General features: G+C 45.8%; 4 protein-coding genes across 4 annotated transcripts in view; 3 read left to right on the top strand and 1 right to left on the bottom strand.

The window, feature by feature from the left end:
• Window positions 1–1,784: 1,784 nt before the first annotated feature.
• On the top strand, window positions 1,785–6,886 carry LOC115534421 (actin, alpha cardiac). The gene is made up of 8 exons (XM_030345404.1): window positions 1,785–1,914; window positions 3,406–3,566; window positions 3,923–4,051; window positions 4,489–4,684; window positions 4,937–5,098; window positions 5,500–5,691; window positions 6,137–6,318; window positions 6,587–6,886. Exons 2-8 carry the CDS (start codon window positions 3,438–3,440, stop codon window positions 6,728–6,730), a joined length of 1,134 nt encoding a protein of 377 aa, XP_030201264.1. The 5' UTR covers window positions 1,785–1,914; window positions 3,406–3,437; the 3' UTR covers window positions 6,731–6,886.
• Window positions 6,887–7,286: 400 nt separating this feature from the next.
• scg5 (secretogranin V) lies at window positions 7,287–13,716 on the top strand. The gene is made up of 14 exons (XM_030346157.1): window positions 7,287–7,592; window positions 7,672–7,768; window positions 7,961–8,217; window positions 8,537–8,688; window positions 8,792–8,899; window positions 9,062–9,205; window positions 9,876–9,942; window positions 10,123–10,230; window positions 10,655–10,702; window positions 11,098–11,321; window positions 11,484–11,633; window positions 11,956–12,068; window positions 12,577–12,630; window positions 13,156–13,716. The coding sequence occupies exons 1-14, from the start codon at window positions 7,414–7,416 to the stop codon at window positions 13,288–13,290; spliced, it is 1,836 nt and encodes a 611-aa protein (XP_030202017.1). The 5' UTR covers window positions 7,287–7,413; the 3' UTR covers window positions 13,291–13,716.
• A 112-nt stretch (window positions 13,717–13,828) lies between these two features.
• On the top strand, window positions 13,829–15,200 carry grem1a (gremlin 1a, DAN family BMP antagonist). The gene is made up of 2 exons (XM_030345405.1): window positions 13,829–13,945; window positions 14,058–15,200. The coding sequence occupies exon 2, from the start codon at window positions 14,066–14,068 to the stop codon at window positions 14,597–14,599; it is 534 nt and encodes a 177-aa protein (XP_030201265.1). The 5' UTR covers window positions 13,829–13,945; window positions 14,058–14,065; the 3' UTR covers window positions 14,600–15,200.
• Window positions 15,201–15,304: 104 nt separating this feature from the next.
• The window catches only part of fmn1 (formin 1), an 18,699-nt gene continuing 15,259 nt past the window's right edge, over window positions 15,305–18,744 (bottom strand). Inside the window, exons 13-17 of the mRNA XM_030345999.1 lie at window positions 18,297–18,389; window positions 17,258–17,309; window positions 16,586–16,735; window positions 15,910–15,991; window positions 15,305–15,663 (exon numbers count right to left, since the gene is read on the bottom strand). Coding sequence (XP_030201859.1) covers window positions 15,622–15,663; window positions 15,910–15,991; window positions 16,586–16,735; window positions 17,258–17,309; window positions 18,297–18,389 — 419 coding nt within the window. The 3' untranslated portion in view covers window positions 15,305–15,621. The remainder of the gene's footprint in view (window positions 15,664–15,909; window positions 15,992–16,585; window positions 16,736–17,257; window positions 17,310–18,296; window positions 18,390–18,744) is intronic.

Here is an 18,744-nt window from a genome sequence, read left to right as displayed (position 1 = left end):
GTCCTGCTGTTTCACACATTTCTTCCTCACTAGTCAGCGGGAGAGAGTGGGAAGGAGGCATAGTTAAATAAATACTTTTCTGATTCAAACTTGACTGTTACGATTGAAACGTGAACCAGACTGTAAAAATGTATGTGAGAATAGAAAACCCAGTGACCAAAGAAACAATGAGAAGGGAAATATGTCAAGTATCTCAAATCGAGGATGACTAGGAGTTACATATAGAATAACATTATAACCAACAGACCTATAAAGACCTATAAAAAATATAAACAAATCAATCCAGCCACATCAAGTCAAAATAACCAAAAGTTTAGTACTATACTGTAATATTATATTCGATTTCTAATTGAGTTATAACTCAATCCTTATCTTTCTATTAATTATATAAATAAAAAAATTCCATTACTAGTCTCAATATATTTACATGACAATTTATTAACCATCAACTATGTCTATGAAATGGCATGTCTGTGGACCACATGTTAAGGCCAAAATAGGCAAGTAGGTTAGTAGTGTTCCCTCCTGGGGGGTGGGGGGGGGGGGGGGGGTGGGGGGGTTCTGGCTTCATCTCAATTCAAAAAGAAAAACCTTCCAAACATAAGAAGACGCTGCGGCGTGCTCAAGCTTCCTGGTGGTTGGCCAATCAGAGAGCCACCCCTACCTCCCTCCTTTAAAACCAGATCCTACAGCCAGTGGTCTGCAGACCCCAAGCACCTGTCACACACCCAGCCATCCACCCACCCACACACACACACACACACACTGCTCAAACACACATCCACACGGCATTTCCCTACAAGGAGAGAGGACGGCCAATCAGGGCCCAGGACTCCGTCTGACGGAGGCAGCAGACGAGGCTGTCCCCTGGAATCTGGCTCCTGTCTGCTCCTGGCCCCCCCTCCTTACACACACACACACACACACACACACACACACACACACACACACACACACACACACACACACACACACACACACACACACACACACACACACACACACACACACACACACACACACACACAAACACCAAGCCCCTTCCTATCTCATTATGTGTGGCATGCTCTCGTCATATCTCTCAAACTGACACATGCCGTTACAGTCCCCCCCCCCCCCCACCCCCACCCCCTCTCTCTTGCCTACTCTCTACTCGCGGCTTGTATGGCTTCTACGGAGTGTCCCGCCAGGCCTCCTCCTTAACTTCCTGAATTAACCCCCCCCCATCCCCCTCACCCACCCCCCATACCACCGTCTGAGCGTCTGGGTTACGTCAGCGATGTCTTTCAAGCCTGTGTATAGGGGAAGGAAGTATGGCCCTGGATCCACCTGAGCAACTGCCCCACAGCCGGGGATGAACACCAACAAACACCGATGACTGCATCATGTGAGACGTTTCCCCCCCAAAACACACTCTGCACCCTCCAGGACCTGCTCAGAAAGAACTTGGATCTTGCGACTCCACAGATATGTTGTCAAACCTCTAACCATGGATCACCTGCGTGTCCAATTGCTTCATCAATGTCTCCCCTCTACCTCCCAGTACTTCTGACTCATCCTCTACACGGCCGTCAACAGCACCAGAGATGGAGGGGCTCTCAACATCCAGGCCCCCCCCCCCCATTCCTCCCCTAACATGGGAGGACTTTCTACCCTTTCTTTTGGTTACCTCACCATTCCACTGAGCACCTCTTATTTGGGCTTGCATGAACTCCTGGGCCCACCCACTGGCCCCCCACCACACCTCCCACCACCCACCCACACAAACACACCCACCCCACCAACACACACACCCTCACACCCCACCCACCCACCTTCCCACCAGCCCATGGGACGGCTCAGGGCATATTTAAGGAGCTCCCTGCTTCCAGTGGCGTTGTCCCAGTTGAAACTCCAGTCTTGCTGTACAACTTGGTGAGTCTCTCCTCCTTATCTTCTCTTTCTGTGGCCTTTCAGGGTGTCTGTGTAAGACTTCTTTGCTTATGAGCTCCGACTCTTCTCGCTGATTTGAGATCTACTTGCGGGAGGATGAGAGGAAACAGGAGCCGATGGCTACAGATTATATTACTGGCCTCAAGTCTGTGAGTGTATGTGTGGGTGTGTGTGTGTGTGTGGATTGACCCCTGGATTGACTTCCTTGAATTGCTTGGATTGACTTCCTCATCTACTTCCTATTTATCGGTGGATGTTCATTGATAGGTTGCCAGCGCAGGAAGCCGGGTGACTTGTTTGACATGAAGGAGAGGTAGAGGATGAAGAGATGGGGAGTTGGGAAGATGATAGGAAAAGGCAGGAAAAAAGATGCGAAACAAGGAAAGGTGTTTGGCTTTGTATGAGACTTCTAAAGAGGAGGGCTCTGGATTTGATGGATAGATAAAAAGGATGTCTTCCTTGTCGATGGCCCAGCTTGAAGCACTTCTTCTGGGCGGACTGGGTGAGCCGCAGAGAGAGGGGGAGATTAAAAGAGACAGACCTAGAGTAGAATGTGGCAATGAGGCTTTATTTCTCAAAAGGATTCAGGGAATTGAGTGTTTGCCATTTTGTCAGGTTTCCCAGAATCCTCCATGAAGCAACGGCATAGAGTTGAATAATCAAATTAGTGTGTGTGTGTGTGTGTGTGTGTGTGTGTGTGTGTGTGTGTGTGTGTGTGTGTGTGTGTGTGTGTGTGTGTGTGTGTGTGTGTGTGTGTGTGTGTGTGTGTGTGTGTGTGTGTGTGTGTGTGTGTGTGTGTGTAGGGGGGGATGGGGTGGTAGTGAGTGATGCTGATGGTTTGGGATGCCAGAGACACTCCGACTGGAGGGATGGTGCAGCATATGCTGGGGGGGGGGGTTCTTAAAACACAAGAGAGTTACTGTGAGGTAGGACAGCTGACCCCCCCCCCCCACCGCCACCACCCCTCTGCCACTTGTCAACAGACGCGCAGGCGTCTCAGCTGCTAACTCAGAGCTTAGACCTGGGCTGATAAGGACAGGTGTCAGGGGGGTGTGGACTGGAATGACAGGAGAAGGGTCTGTCACTCCTAAAATAGCGCTGTGTGAGAGTGTGTGTGTGTATGTGTGTACGTGTGTGTTTGTGTGTGGTGGGTGTGTGTGTGTGTGTGTGTGTGTGTGTGTGTGTGTGTGTGTGTGTGTGTGTGTGTGTGTGTGTGTTTGTGTGTCTCTTCTTATTGTTTTATGGTTCTCAGAGTGACTGGGGGAAGATAAAGTCTACCTGCTGTGAATACTTTATCTGAGTAATAAGTGTACCCCTACCCCTAAGTGTACCCCAACTACAAAAACATAGAAACTTAAATTGATTTAGATTAAAAAAGTACAATATTATCGCGAGATCATCTGAGAGGTCCTGGTGAATTCATCACAACATGAAATAGAAAGTCATATGTTGACCTCTGCTCTGTGTTCACAGTAAACCTACCAGCCCAGAAACCAGAACCAGACATGTGTGACGACGAAGAGACCACCGCCCTTGTGTGTGACAACGGCTCCGGCCTGGTGAAGGCGGGGTTCGCCGGTGATGACGCCCCCCGTGCCGTCTTCCCCTCCATCGTTGGACGCCCCCGTCACCAGGTGAGCCGTCCCCCCGACGCTAGACAGACAACTACGAAGGGAAGAAGCCGTCCGTGTTTGTAGTTCTAGAGATCTATGTATCGATGTTCATATTCGTTTGAATGAAACCTTCCTTTTGGAAAAGAGAGAAGGGTTTTTGTTTGTCTCTGAGCTATTAGGACCATTACGTTGAGGGTATGTTTGTATGAACTTGAACGTCTGGCCAAACACTTCCAACTATCATGAATCTTTTCTTTAAAATACCATCAACTTAAAGAAAACAATACGCTGATGTTGAAGTTCACAGATCCAGGGGCTGAAGAACACCCAGTAGTGCCTGGTCGTCCGTCCTCTAACACAGGGTACTGTTTTCCCAGGGTGTCATGGTGGGCATGGGGCAGAAGGACTCCTACGTGGGAGACGAGGCCCAGAGCAAGAGGGGTATCCTGACCCTCAAGTACCCCATCGAGCACGGCATCATCACCAACTGGGACGACATGGAGAAGGTAAACGTCTATAGCGTGGTCATGTATCTTATACAAAATAAAAATGACATAGGGCTCACCGTCTCATAAAAAATACACAGTTATTCACATGTCCACGTATGAATCTGAATCAACCATGATCCTGATCTAAGCCATTAAATGGGCAAGGGAAGAAACCTCTTAAAAACATAAGTCATGGTGGGGAATTGAATATGAGAGTAGATGGGTGTGGATTCATTGAGATGAAAATTTCTTAAACAAGGAACAGAAGAGCCACAATGTAGCCAGTGTGTGACACATATTTATATATATATGGACAAACATATATGTGGGTACAGCAACAATCCGAGGCAAGGTTTGAAGGGGGTTGAATAACGTCTAGCTTATTTAGAATCGTGAAATGAGAGAAAGGGTGAAGCCTCTCATCCTCACCTCCCGTCCCCCCGTCCCGTCTGCAGATCTGGCACCACACCTTCTACAACGAGCTGCGCGTGGCGCCCGAGGAGCACCCCACCCTGCTGACAGAGGCCCCCCTCAACCCCAAGGCCAACAGGGAGAAGATGACCCAGATCATGTTCGAGACCTTCAACGTGCCCGCCATGTACGTGGCCATCCAGGCCGTGCTGTCCCTGTACGCCTCCGGCCGTACCACCGGTGAGTGTCTCTCCCTCTCTCTCGGTCTCTCTCTCTCCCTCTCTCAGTCTCTCTCTATGTCTCTGTGTGTCTCTCTCTCTCTGTCTCTCTCTCTTCCTCTCTCTCTCTCTCTCTCTCTCTCTCTCTCTGTCTCTCTCTCTTACTGCTCTCTTTCTACACAACAAACAAGATACTCTTGTGTATGCCTATTCTATATAAATCTGTGTATGCAGTTTAATAAAACAGTGTTGTTTTGTTTCTGGGGTGCTCCAGGCATTGTGCTGGACTCTGGTGACGGTGTGACCCACAACGTGCCCATCTATGAGGGCTATGCTCTGCCCCACGCCATCATGCGTCTGGACCTGGCTGGACGTGACCTCACTGACTACCTGATGAAGATCCTGACGGAGCGCGGATACTCCTTCGTGACCACCGGTACGCTTCACCATCTGGGCTTTCTTGGGATTCACCGAAAACGGCAATGAACCAGTGCTGCCAGATTATACTCCTGCTCATAGGCCTAATCTTTTAAATAGCACTATTGTTAATGTGATTAATTTCGAAGGATAACAAGTTATTCGACATGTTATATGTAATGACAAGATGGTGTATACTCTATACTTACAAAGGCAAAGAGGCACACATTTTATTTTTGTTTAATGATTTCTGTCGAACATATTGTGCCACTAATTGACTAGTAAGTGGTTATTTGAGATTAATGGTAAAAGGCAGACATACATGATCCAACATTGGTTTCAAACAGAGACTGCACTTTGTAACGGGTCGTGAAATCGGACCTTCTCGTCTCAACGTGTCTCCTCCCTCCCTGTGCTTAGCTGAGCGTGAGATCGTGCGTGACATCAAGGAGAAGCTGTGCTACGTAGCGCTGGACTTCGAGAATGAGATGGCCACGGCCGCCTCCTCCTCCTCCCTGGAGAAGAGCTACGAGCTGCCCGACGGACAGGTCATCACCATTGGCAACGAGCGTTTCCGCTGCCCCGAGACCCTCTTCCAGCCTTCCTTCATTGGTGCGTGTCACATTGGCTACATTGGCTCACTCTTGCATCATCATGTGTAGTAGAAACAATGTGAAGTCCCCTCAAAGGATTTAATAAAGTGGCATCTTATCTGATATTAGAATATGTAGGAGGCCGTTGCCATCTAGTGGCGTATTTGGGACATTTCGCCCACTTTTTGTCGGTATTTTGATAAGCCTTTAACATGGGAACCAGAATAATCTACTATGTTTTATTGGCTCTGGCATTCGGGTATTAAGCTGGCGATGTCATCTAACCCTAACCCCACCTTTAATAGGCTAATGCAATCACATATATAACACAATTACCCCCTTTAGGAGGGTACCCTCACCTTAAATTTCGTTGAGTATAGCATCAAAATGTACAGGGACCTACACATCATTACAAAAATAAAAGGCCAATAGCTCAAGACCAAATTTCTCTCTCTCCATCCCAGGCATGGAGTCCGCCGGTATCCATGAGACGGCCTACAACAGCATCATGAAGTGCGACATCGACATCCGCAAGGACCTGTACGCCAACAACGTGCTGTCCGGTGGCACCACCATGTACCCCGGTATCGCTGACCGCATGCAGAAGGAGATCACCGCGCTGGCCCCGTCCACCATGAAGATCAAGGTGAGCTCCGACTACCACTGACGCAGTACCTACAATACCCTGCATCTGTGTACACATACAAGACACAGCAGCACAGCCAGTAGGAATACAGGAGGCTTTTGGTGGCTTGGTTACCTTTGGGACACTGTGGGACATTTCAGGGTGTGAGTGTGGTCAAGGAGCCCCAATGCATGTGTATTGTATCGTATAAACACATGTTGATATCTGGTCACCATGATTGATTGCTCTATGACAATGTCGTTCTCTAACAACCACCTTCCTGTTCTAGATCATCGCTCCCCCCGAGAGGAAGTACTCCGTCTGGATCGGAGGCTCCATCCTGGCCTCCCTGTCCACCTTCCAGCAGATGTGGATCAGCAAGCAGGAGTACGACGAGGCCGGCCCCTCCATCGTCCATAGGAAGTGCTTCTAAGTGCTACACCGATCCCACACCGACCAATCGAAACGCCCGGATCCCGCCGCTGAATCGTATCGACGCTTCTGTTTCTCTGTCCGCATTTGTACTGTGTACCTTTACGTTTTGCTGTACATACACTCACTGTTTTAATAAAAAAAATGCTTGATTTAATGTCGTTGTGGACAACTCATTTTCCAGAAAATTTAGATCAATTGGATATTCGATTAACCCTGGTCTTGGTAGGATCATGGGGTGATTAATTCAGGTTTATTTGTATTTGTATAAAGTTGAATTAAAAAACTTTAAAATAAATAATCTTAATAACAATCTAAACATACCTAGATCTCCCTTCATCTCAAATGTAAAAGAGGACATCTTAAAATGTGTCCCTTGTAGGCCTATAGGGTTAGGAGTTAAAAAAAGAAGGGTAATATATATATAAATCAAATTAAATAGGTGGTTCACGAAAAACGAATCAAATAAATTAGCTTTCGGTTTCAAAGTATATATTGCTTACAAAAAAAGACGGAAATGACATTATTCCTTCCTGCTTACTTCCTGTTTACCTTTTAGCAGGTGCCAGATGTGCCATTGATGAGCTAAATGAGGCCGATGCGACTCGCCTCAGTACTTTTGGCACACAACCACCACTGTGGTGTCCTTAAAGTTTATTCAGCTTTGTATTCATTTAAGTCGCCATGCCGTCTATAACAGACGGAAAGGTAATACGATTCCATCTCCAAGTACTTCATGGGATAAATGTAAAGGGGAGTCTGGAAAAGAAGGATAGGTCGCTGGTGCTCGGGAGTAGGCTTTTTGGAGTTTCTCTGGATAACGTCCCGAGGCACTGCATCCCTGAGTTCGGTCTGGTACCCTGGTGAGTAGTGTCGGGGGTTGTCTAGGGCGACCAGAGATTATTACCCCGAAGTAGGATGAAAAACTCTTGTGCCTGTCAGCTTCTTGGTAGAAGCGTGCTCGATCCTGCGGGAGCGCGCTGGAACCGTAGGACTGTTCCGGAAACCAGGTTCGCATACCAGGATTAAGGCGTTAAAGGTAAGGATAGGACTTTTTTAATATTTGATGTATGAGGGAATCTAATGGCTACTGATTCAAAAGCAGTCTGGCAGACTATCAAAACTGAAATCTAAAACAACAACTGGAGGGCGCTTCATAAGTGAGTTGCATCCGGCTTAGATAAAAAAAAAAGAAAAAAATATTTAAAGCGAGTTCAACTGCACCCCACAGGCGAAGTTAAACCGCGGCGAGGGCTGCTTGTCCACGGCCCTCCCATACGACGTGGCCGGGCTGGTGAAGGCCTTCTGCAGGGAGCTCCCCCAGCCGCTGTTTCCCTTTGAGCTGCAGAAGGCTCTGCTGCGGGCCCAGGCCCTGCCAAGCCCGCCAGAGAGGACCTCCGCCCTGCAGCTACTGTCCTGCCTGCTGCCTGCCCGCAACGCCTCCCTGCTGCACTTCCTGTTCACCTTCCTCCACCAGGTCTCCCAGAGGTGGGGATGTGAAAATACACTGTCGTTTGGGTGCTGAGGTCATACCCTCTGTAGCTTCAAAATTCAGGTTTTATGTTTGTTGTACCTCCTGGTTATATCTGCATTATTTTAACATGTATATTCAGTATGATATTTCCTGTTCCTGAGGTTAGGTCCTCATAGCAATAGCTAGTGGGGACACTAAAACATGAGAGCTATGGGTCTGAATCAATTTTCAATTGAATCAAAACGTAGTAGGTTGAGATTACCGCTTTAAAGAATCGATTTGGTAAACCGTACCAGAGACTATCACCTTCCACCCGACGTGTTCCCTGGTCAGGTGTGCAGAGAACCTGATGACCAGCAGTAACCTGGCCATGGTGTTCACCCCCTGTCTCCTGTTCCCGTCCGACGCCTCCAAACTGTCGGAGCGAGACCTGGAGCTCAGCATCGAGGTGCTGCGTGCCTTCATCGACAGCCCTCGGATGTTTGGTGGGATCCTTTCTCTTGTTCTTATGGACTGAACCTTGACTTTGAATGTGGTCCCCTTGAAAACCATGCAAGGATTATCATTGGGGTCTCTCCCGTCCCCCAGGTCTGATTCCAAAGGCGGTGATGGACAGCAGGTCTTTCTTGGTTGTCTCCCGTCGCACACGGGACGCCCACTCCAAGAAGAAACACAAAAAAAGATACAGCTTGCGAGGTTAGAAGAAAGCGCTAGCTTGTGGTCTTCTATGAAGGATATAGAAGCTGCATACATTTAAGTCTCTCTCGCTTTGGCTCTCTCCAAATGAGAACCTCATGAGGGTTAGATTCACACTCCTTTCAGTCCTTCTTCATATATTATACTTTTCTTTAATGCAAGAAGCGCCGCTGTCCACCAAGACGCTGGTCTGGGATGGTGTGGACCCCACCCAGCACCCCAGGCCCTCCACCCATCTCAGGAGGAGTCTAGGCGGGGAGTCCTTCCCCAATGTGCTGCTCTTCAGGGCCTACACACCGCTCCCCGGTAAGATCAGTGCTCTGATGATCCCAGACGCAGCAGAACGTACAGGAGGGTAAAGTAAATGGAAATGGACAGCAAAGTGGTTAAAGCCAAAGCTAGTTGACTGATCGACCCGGTGTTCCCCTGTGTGGGTTCTCCCACTGGTAATGTCACTTTGTCACCGGGCAAAGCAGATTTTGCTTACACTGACACCTGGTTGTAAAACAGGAGAAGAGTAAAAGAGTAAAGCCTGAAGCACGCTGGACGTTTTAATTTTTGACAGAGCACACAAACTCACAGGAGGGAAGGAATCTGTTTTTATTGTAACGGATCAAAGCACAAGATCATTAGTGTATTCGGCCCAGGCCCGCCGCTCCCTATACGCAGAGTTCACAGTGTGTGTCAAGTACCTGAGGGGGCACCAAAAATTAAGGTTTTAAAAAATATATATATTACATTATTGTATTATGTCTAGTCGCCTAGGGCACCGAAATGGCCAGAGACGGCCTTGATTCGGCCCGTCTTTATTCGTGATCACCTTACATAAAGGGCTTTTATGGATGCAAACATTGAAAACATTATACATTTTTGGGCTTAACATCAGCAAAGCATGTCAGAACTAGTCTGGATGTGTTCTTATCGAGGCGATGCCATGTGCGTGTTGATTTGGAGTGTTCTGTGAAACGGTCTGTAGGTCACATTACCACCACCGCTGATGTCAGCAAGGACGCATGCCGGACCCCACAAGCGAGTCTCAGAAGGTGTGTGTGTGTGTGTGTGTGTGTGTGTGTGTGTGTGTGTGTGTGTGTGTGTGTGTGTGTGTGTGTGTGTGTGTGTGTGTGTGTGTGTGTGTGTGTGTGTGTGTGTGTGTGTGTGTGTGTGTGTGTGCAATCATTAACAGATATTATGTCTGCATTAACCATGTACCCGTTGGTGTGCAGACTCTGCCGCTTCTCCAAATTGCCCGGAGGTCCAAATTCAAGCAACTCTCCCATACTGACCAGTGTGGGAAAATTAAGATGGCTAACAGCTTGGAGAAGACGCTCTACGTAACTGTAATGTCGATTGTGTTAACTTCAATAGTCCAACTGTTGTAACGAGGTTTGTCATAACGACCAGATGTATTTATGTTGCAATTTTGTATTTATACATTCAAAGTTATTTATTATTTTAAACGGTCTTGCTTTTAAATGTTAATGTCTGAGGGAACTTTTTTGTTAAATAGGTTTTCTGATCTAAAATCTACATTTTAAATAAAATATTTTAAACTAATAATCATTCTGGTTGGATGAATTGAATTGTGTTATTTTTTCAATTATTTGTATTCACCGGCCCATTGTGCTTTAAAAAAGTCGCTAGTCACCACCTGCTGAAACCAGAGAGCTACATCTGGCCTGATGTTGACATTAGGGAGCAGCCAATGAGCATCATGGATGCTTCGTGTCTTAGCAACTGCATCGACGAGCCGTGAAGCGCGGCGGATCAGCATCCTCACTGTAGACCAGGGGACGCTCAGCTCAGGTAAGGCTTCTAGGCTCAGAACACATTTTTGTTAATACCCTTATTGTACTCTACTGACGAGTGGGCTATTTCTGATACTATGAGCGTAATGTTGTGCGGGCTGATGCACGCCGTGTGGTACATTACGCCTCTTAATGAGCGGTTTATCTCTAATGCGCCATAATGGGCTTGTTTACTTAAGACGTACAGACGACATAGGCCCACGATGCAATTGGATTACTGTTAGTTAGATTAAACAAAACGCACGTTTTCTTTATATTGTCAATGTACCAGACGTACACAAGACACTTTCGCAGCCTGTATGCGTCAGTCTCGGTTATGTTTTGGGTTACATAAGGAAAATTATCTCATCCTGTGAACCCATGCGTATCGTTTCCTCTCATGTGATGCCGTAGAGACAGAATGGGTTCGGCGGTCCGGTTATCCTTGATCGGCATCCTGGCGTACGCATTGGTGGACGTGGCGTCAGGTCGGAGCCCCCGCATGGCCACCCAGGTGTCTGAGGCCGAGATCCAGCGCCTCCTCCACGGCGTGATGGAGCAGCTTGGGATCGCTCGCCCCAGGGTGGAGTATCCCGCTCACCAAGCAACCAATATTGTTGGACCACAGAGTATACAAGGTATAGGTCCTACCTCATGTTTTATTGCACATTACCCAAGCCTGTTAAAGAGCGGCTGCTATTTTTGTGTTTGTTTTTCAAATGATATCTTATATCTTTGAATTTATCGACAACATTCACTTGAAAGTGGTTTATGGTTTTCTACCTCTTTTGGGCCACCAGGGGGCGCGCATGAGGGCCTGCAGCACCTCGGCCCCTATGGGAACATCCCGAACATTGTGGCGGAGCTGACGGGAGACAATGTTCCCAAGGATTTCAGCGAGGACCATGGCTACCCCGACCCCCCGAACCCATGTCCCATTGGGAAGACCGGTACGACCCAGATAGCTTAATTCAACCACAATTAGTTTTCATTCTGAATATATCCAATTCATCCCTGGCCTTTTTTTATTTTATATCACCCTGTTTACAAGATTGTTCAGGTATCCACCTTATAAACATTTCTATGTTCAAAATACATTGTTACACTTTGCTGTCATTTGTACAGCTTAATAGCTCTAAAAGTAACGATATACATGTATAAATTATCAAAAATGGTAAAATGTTTTCTCCGTTATTCATTGATATTTTGGACTACGAACCATATGGGTATACATTGTGTGTGCGTGCGTACGTGCGTGTGTGTGTGCGTTAGCGTCAGACGGGTGCTTGGAGAAGGCCCTCGACACTGCAGAGTTCAGCAGAGAGTTCCAGAAGCACCAGCACCTGTTTGACCCCGAGCACGACTACCCTGCCCTGGCCAAATGGGTGAGTTCAGAGGGACACACGCTGCACGCGGGGCAGTCGAGACTGTAAACGAGATGAGAGACATGGAAATATCAATAGACATCTACATTTCTTAGCAATTCAAGGAATGCAGTGAATGTTTTTGTTTTATGTAAAATGGTTCCCTGATCATTTTGACATCCGGGATCTTGGTGGTTTTATTTCTTCATTCAAGAATCGTAACACAGTTTATTGACATTTAATGCAATTTCTTATCGGTTTTATCCAAACGGGTGGGTGGGTGTGTGTGTGTGTGTGTGTGTGTGTGTGTGTGTGTGTGTGTGTGTGTGTGTGTGTGTGTGTGTGTGTGTGTGTGTGTGTGTGTGTGTGTGTGTGTGTGTGTGTGTGTGTGTGTCCCGGCGGAGATCAGCCTGTTCAGGACATCCAATCCACTTTGTTGACTTGTAGTTCTGAGACAAAAGGAAGATGCTGTACAAATAAAATGGAACGTGAATTTCTGTCTCATTTTAGTTTTTTTCTTTCTCTTCAGAACAAGGAGCTTTTGTACCAAAAACTCAAAGGCGGGCCGAAAAAAAGAAAGAGGGTACGTCCATTATATAAAAAAAAACATGATCTCATTCCTTAGCAAGAGGGGTTATCTTATGATGAATCGCAGCAATGTAAACTCCTTTACTCAGGGAGGAAATTGTTTACTAAACTTTACATTTATATACTATCCTTTAACACTTTGATCCAAGGTTATTTTGAAGTAGCAGCTACAATAGAGGTTTCTATCGTACGGTTATTCATCCAATACAATGTAATACCAATGTTAAAAAAGTTTAAATTTGTGAAAAGATACAGGTCTCTTCAGGTACAAAATAATAATTGAATTGCCCTATTAGGTTAATAGGGCAATACTCTTGTCTTATAACATGATTGATAAACAACCCTTGCTTTTAAAGGAACGTTTTTTGTGTGTGTTCTAATGACCTCCTGTGTGTGTCGTGTCTGTGTCTGTGTCTGTGTCTGTGTGTGTGCATGCGTGTGTGTGCACACACATCCATGCATCCGTGCATGTGGAATCAATCCGTCCAATAATCCCCTGATGTGTCCTAATATGTTCCAGAGTGTTAACCCCTACTGGATGGGCCAGAGGCTGACTAATGTGGTCGCCAAGAAATCGGCACCCCACTTCTCTGACGAAGAGAGGGGGGAGGCCCCGACCACTTCTGTCAGCAGCAAAACCACCGCAGCCCCCTAAACGGCCGACTAGCGGGTACAAATGTCCAGGGGTTCATAAGTAAAACAGTGTGAACTGCAGGGAAAGAATGCGGATGAAGAAAACTATAGAATTATTTGTTTACGAAGATCAGGGTAATTCAACATGTCATTGTTTGTATAGTCATGGTATCTGTTTGTTTGGTACTTGGAACTTATAGCAGATGGCACATATGGCAAATTGGATTATTGGTTACTAATCCCTTCTGTAGTGAACCCATAAGTTAGTTTCTAGGGGGGAAACGCTTCTAGCTTGATGAATGGTTTGGACCTTCTTAACAACCACGGTTGCCCTAACCAATTAATGTTATGCTACTTTAAACTGCCCGGTCTGGTAACTGCACCTTGCCATATAGCTTTGTGTTTGGTTAATATGCTCTTCAAATAAAATCGGCTACTTGCATTTCAACTGTTGGGAGTGTGTCTTTCTTACAAAGTGTCTCAGCAACCAAGGATGGAGCGCGATTTGGGGGTGTGTTCCAACGGGTCCCATTATAAAAATGCAGTGGGAGCGAGGCTTTTGTATGTCATTCAGAAATCCTCGTTTGACGCCGGACGTCTTTCACTTTACATATCGAACCTACCCACGCAGTTCATAAGCAAACTCGTGTGTTGCTACTTGTTTGGATAAAAGACGGGTAAGTCCAATCCATTTTTAACTGCATATTTGATCTAGCGCACGGCGCGTAATACGCGCGTAAAAGCCACGCGTAAAACTGTCCCTTACGTTCTGCTTATTTCTTTTCATAGCTGTCATCATGAGGACTTCGGTGTTCACATCAGCCCTTGCTTTGGGAATTCTTATCGGAATGAGAAGTACAGACGCCGGGACCTTCCCTAGTAGTTTTCCGCATGCCTACAAATACAACCCGAACGAATCCGAGAGGTCGCACCAAACACCCATTGCTGGATTTATCGCCCGTGCCAAGGCTCCAGCGACCGCCACCGAAGACGTCCTGGAGTCCAGTCAAGAGGCCTTGCACGTCACGGAGCGTCGGTACCTGAAGATGGATTGGTGCAAAACGCAGCCGCTGAAGCAAACGATCCACGAGGAGGGCTGCCTGAGTCGCACCATCATCAACCGCTTCTGCTACGGCCAGTGCAACTCCTTCTACATCCCGCGGCACGTCTACCATGAGGACAGCGCTTTTCAGTCGTGCGCCACCTGCAAACCCAAAACCTACACCACCGTCACCTACACACTGGTGTGCCCGGGCCAGACGCCGAGCACGAGGAAGAAACGGGTGCAGCGCGTAAAGCAGTGCCGCTGCACGACCATCGACCTGGACTAGGTTTCTCTTCGGGGACGGAGGTGGATGTAAACGGTGCAGAGGTCAATGATACAGAGGTGGAGAACAGCACTCGTGACGGACGATGCGAACCTGAATAGTGGGACCTTATATGACTATATGCCTGCGCAAGGGCTGCCTATAACAGGTGTCTGAGGGTTCTCCCCCAGAATATTTTTTCACAACGTAACTTAATTAATTCAGCACTTACCCATCATTTCAGTTATAGGCCAATGTTGTAGATAGTGCAGCAGGCCTTGTAAGACAAAGTGAGAGCATCTGCGGGACATGTTCCCCCCTTTCCCTATTGGATCTGTCACTCATGAGTCGTGGGCCTCTCTGAACTGGCATATTAACTCACCTTTATAGCTGACGCTTATTTGACTCGTTAAAAGCGTAAACCATCTCCCGCCTATAGGACCTATGCTAGAATGGGTTTTATTAAATGGCATTCGTATTGTTTCCACTGTGTGGAACAAATGCAGAGGGCATTCATATTTTTCGTTGTACACTTTGCACTGTTAACCGTGTGGTTCTAGGAAACTGTAAATAGGTGGGGAACAATGATATTGTGAATGGTTGTGAATAAACTTTTGAACCTGGACACATTTGAACCATGTTTTCTTTGACCCTTAAATTTACATTTATATGAGACAAAAGCACACAATCTTGCACATTTATAGAAAAATAACTTAAATCCACTTAGCCTTTAAATCAGTGTTGAGACTTTATTTTGCTAATTAGGCCTATAATATAGGCTCCTCGTTTTAATGCATTGGTCTTATTGGATTGTAGTAATTAGACATTGAGACACTTTCTGGATAACATTTAAGACTATTACGTTTGGTATATGTTTTAGATGCAATTGGCTACTGGCGTATTTTACAGCATAAAAAAAAGATAACAATATATATAACAGCATTAAATGCCAGTACTGGTCGAAATCCACATCATACTATTGAATGTGAACCTTTTGTCTTTCCATAGTCATTGTCTTCCATCCTCCCTCCTTTCTCTCCTGTTTCTCAGTGGGAAGCCTTTCTATCTCTCTGTCGTAGCCGGTCTTTCTGTTGGAGGGGGAATCATACACAGTTGATCCATCTCCAAATAATCATATAATTTCATAAATTTTAATTTGAGGTACGACTAATCAAATAATCAACTTTCAAGAATCAATACAATACAATGTGCATACAAGATGTAGCGAGCACATTTGAATGTTAGTATTTAAATATGGGGCTATCTGAACTAAACACCATGTGTCTGTTCTGAGCTCTGACATTGTATGGGATGGATATCCAGGTGTCTCTTACCAGGCTATTGGGGTTGACCTGTCTGATCTCAACCTTTTTGTCTTCTGTGATCCTCCTTACCGACTGTTGAGCCTCTATTAGTCTGCGAGCGAACACAACAACAACAAAAACGACAACAGAAAATCAGTTGTCAATTTTCTCATCGGCAGTGAAATATGTAAATAAATAGGATGTACTGTTATAATAATAATATGTAATATGGGTGTATTTTTCAACCATTTTGGATCAAACCTGCTGGGTAACACAAATGCATGATGGCAATCTCATATTATTTATTCAACCTTAGCCTCCCATTGCCAATCATTGATTAATGACACAGCTGTCCTTTCTAATCACAGCAATAACAGTGATGAAAATGTGTGATCTAGAGATCTTGAACAGAACTGCTAATGAAATCATTCATCCATTTATTCCTGGTGAACTGATTGATTAATTATGCATGTGTTATTATGCATGCATTATACTACAAAAGTAGAAGATGTCATGCCTTGATGCAATACACACCACACACCAGACGCACGTCGGCGCGCACACACACACACGCACACACACACACGCACACACACACACACACACACACACACACACACACACACACACACACACACACACACACACACACACACACACATGCACGCATGTACACACACACGCACACACAGAAAAACACACAGACCTTTCCTTGGAGACGTTCTTGCTCTCCTTTTTCCACCTGGTCTTGAAGTCAGCACAGAACTCAAACCAGAGCAGGAAGAAGTGGGCGGTGGACACCTCGCTTTCTCCTGCCCTGGGCCTCACGCCGAAGTACTGCACCACCGCCTCAAAGCTGCCTCGCAGCCAACCAAACCCCATTCATCACAGATAAAAAGAGAATATCATCACCTTATTATTGACATCATTATTATTTCGAGCATGTTACTTTAGAGATGGTGCTGTCATTTTTCATCAAAGGTTTAGGGGTGTCTCTCTCTTGTGAAAACCTGTTTCTCTGTCTATTATGAGCTGGCTTTGCTACAAGGGTAGCATAGATTAGAAAGACATTTGGTGTCGACTAGGGTCAACGCTCACCAAATAATGGCTCACCAAATGATGAAAAAAAGTTAAAAAAAAAAGAGTCCCTTGCCTCCTTAGTTACTGTTTGAATAAGTACTAATTAGTGACAGCACATTAGTCGGTAGAAGCTGAAGCTTAGAATTATTGTACACACATATACGCACCCACACACACACACACACCAAACACACACACACACACACACACACACACACACACACACACACACACACACACACACACACACACACACACACACACACACACACACACACACACACACACACACACACACCGTTTTTGAGAAGTGATCAAGAGGTCTGATGCCTCTTCATGGCTTTTCCGGGCTGAAAGAGTAAAACAGACAATCGTGAAATGGATCTGTCACGGTCAGCATGCTTATTTAAACAGATTGACTATGCATATAAAAGGAAATCAGGGTAAACTATTATGAGATATGTATTTTACATGGCATTGATAAATTGACTAAAAAAATCTAAACTGACCCTTTTCCTTTATTAATAACAAGAAATGTTCCCAATGTTCAGTGGACTAAAGTGCCCTCTGAAATCATGACGACTTCACATACATTGCTCTTGCCTTGCCCAACTACTTTTTTAGGACATGCTCGCATGAATTGATGTCTTAGGCTGGGGATCTTTCAGGGATCGCCAAACATCTTTGTGATCCCTATCTGCATGTCTAGCCTTCACCCTGACCTACCCTTCGGTGCCCCCCCCACCTAGCTATCTTCCTTCTCAGACAGAAATATTTCCAGCGATGCAATGTACGGAGACTTTGTAGATATTCACCAGGGCAACAGGACGTAGGCTGTCCTCATTTGGCACCATCGAAAAGTAAGGAATTGTTACGAGAGGTGGAGAGAGAGAGAGAGAGAGAGAGAGAGAGAGAGAGAGAGAGAGAGAGAGAGAGAGAGGGGGGGGGGGGGGTTGGGGGAAGATTTAAAAGGCCCCCTGGAATCTAGCCATCCTTGCTACCCAGCAAAGGCTGTCGTTACTGATTGAGTAGTATTCATTATTTAAGTCTGAAGAATAATTAACCTTATGTGCTGTTAAAAAAAAATATTAGAAATATTTGACTACAGAAAAGAAGATATCCGACCAATGACTGCTTCTATGTCTACTGAACAGACGCCAAACATAATTCTCCACAACCCTTGTGCATTCTCTGTAACCATCAGTGACAAAGATAGTCTGCTGTGTAGAATCAATACATTGGCTTTTCCGCTCATCTAATCCGTGCATGATGTGCATGTTGAAAGTGTAGTTCTTTGACATGTGATACGCTCTGTTATGTTAACTGCCTGTGCTCACCCGTGAGGAGGAAGGCCTCCATCTTGTCCTTGAAGGGCTGGCGGTGCTCCTCAGCGGAGGTGGAGCTCACCGCGAGCACGTCTTTCTCACACACTGGGAGGATCGCAAATAAAATGTAAGGATCATGGTGAGTCATTATTATTACAACACTCTTAGGGTGGATGTGTTACAGTGTGACTAATTGTATGCCGTCACATTGTACACCTAAAGCTTTTGTGAACATGCATATGAGAGTGAGGGACAACACACAGTCCCTTTGCTGTGTTAGTGATGAGATTTCTTGAACTGAGGTTATTTTCCTCCTCTCTTTGGGAGTGCACATGCGTTTGGTTAGAACCTCAAAAGAATGGATTAAATGGGCTGCAAATATAATACTTATTTTGATGTGTGAAGTGTCAAACATGATTAACTATTATTATTAGATCAAGGATGGAGTTGGAAGTCAAGC

Source organism: Gadus morhua, chromosome 21, assembly GCF_902167405.1.
Source record: "Gadus morhua chromosome 21, gadMor3.0, whole genome shotgun sequence".
Lineage (NCBI taxonomy): Eukaryota > Metazoa > Chordata > Actinopteri > Gadiformes > Gadidae > Gadus > Gadus morhua.
The sequence above is the reverse complement of the archived record's forward strand: the minus strand, read 5'-3'. Positions and strand labels throughout refer to the sequence as shown.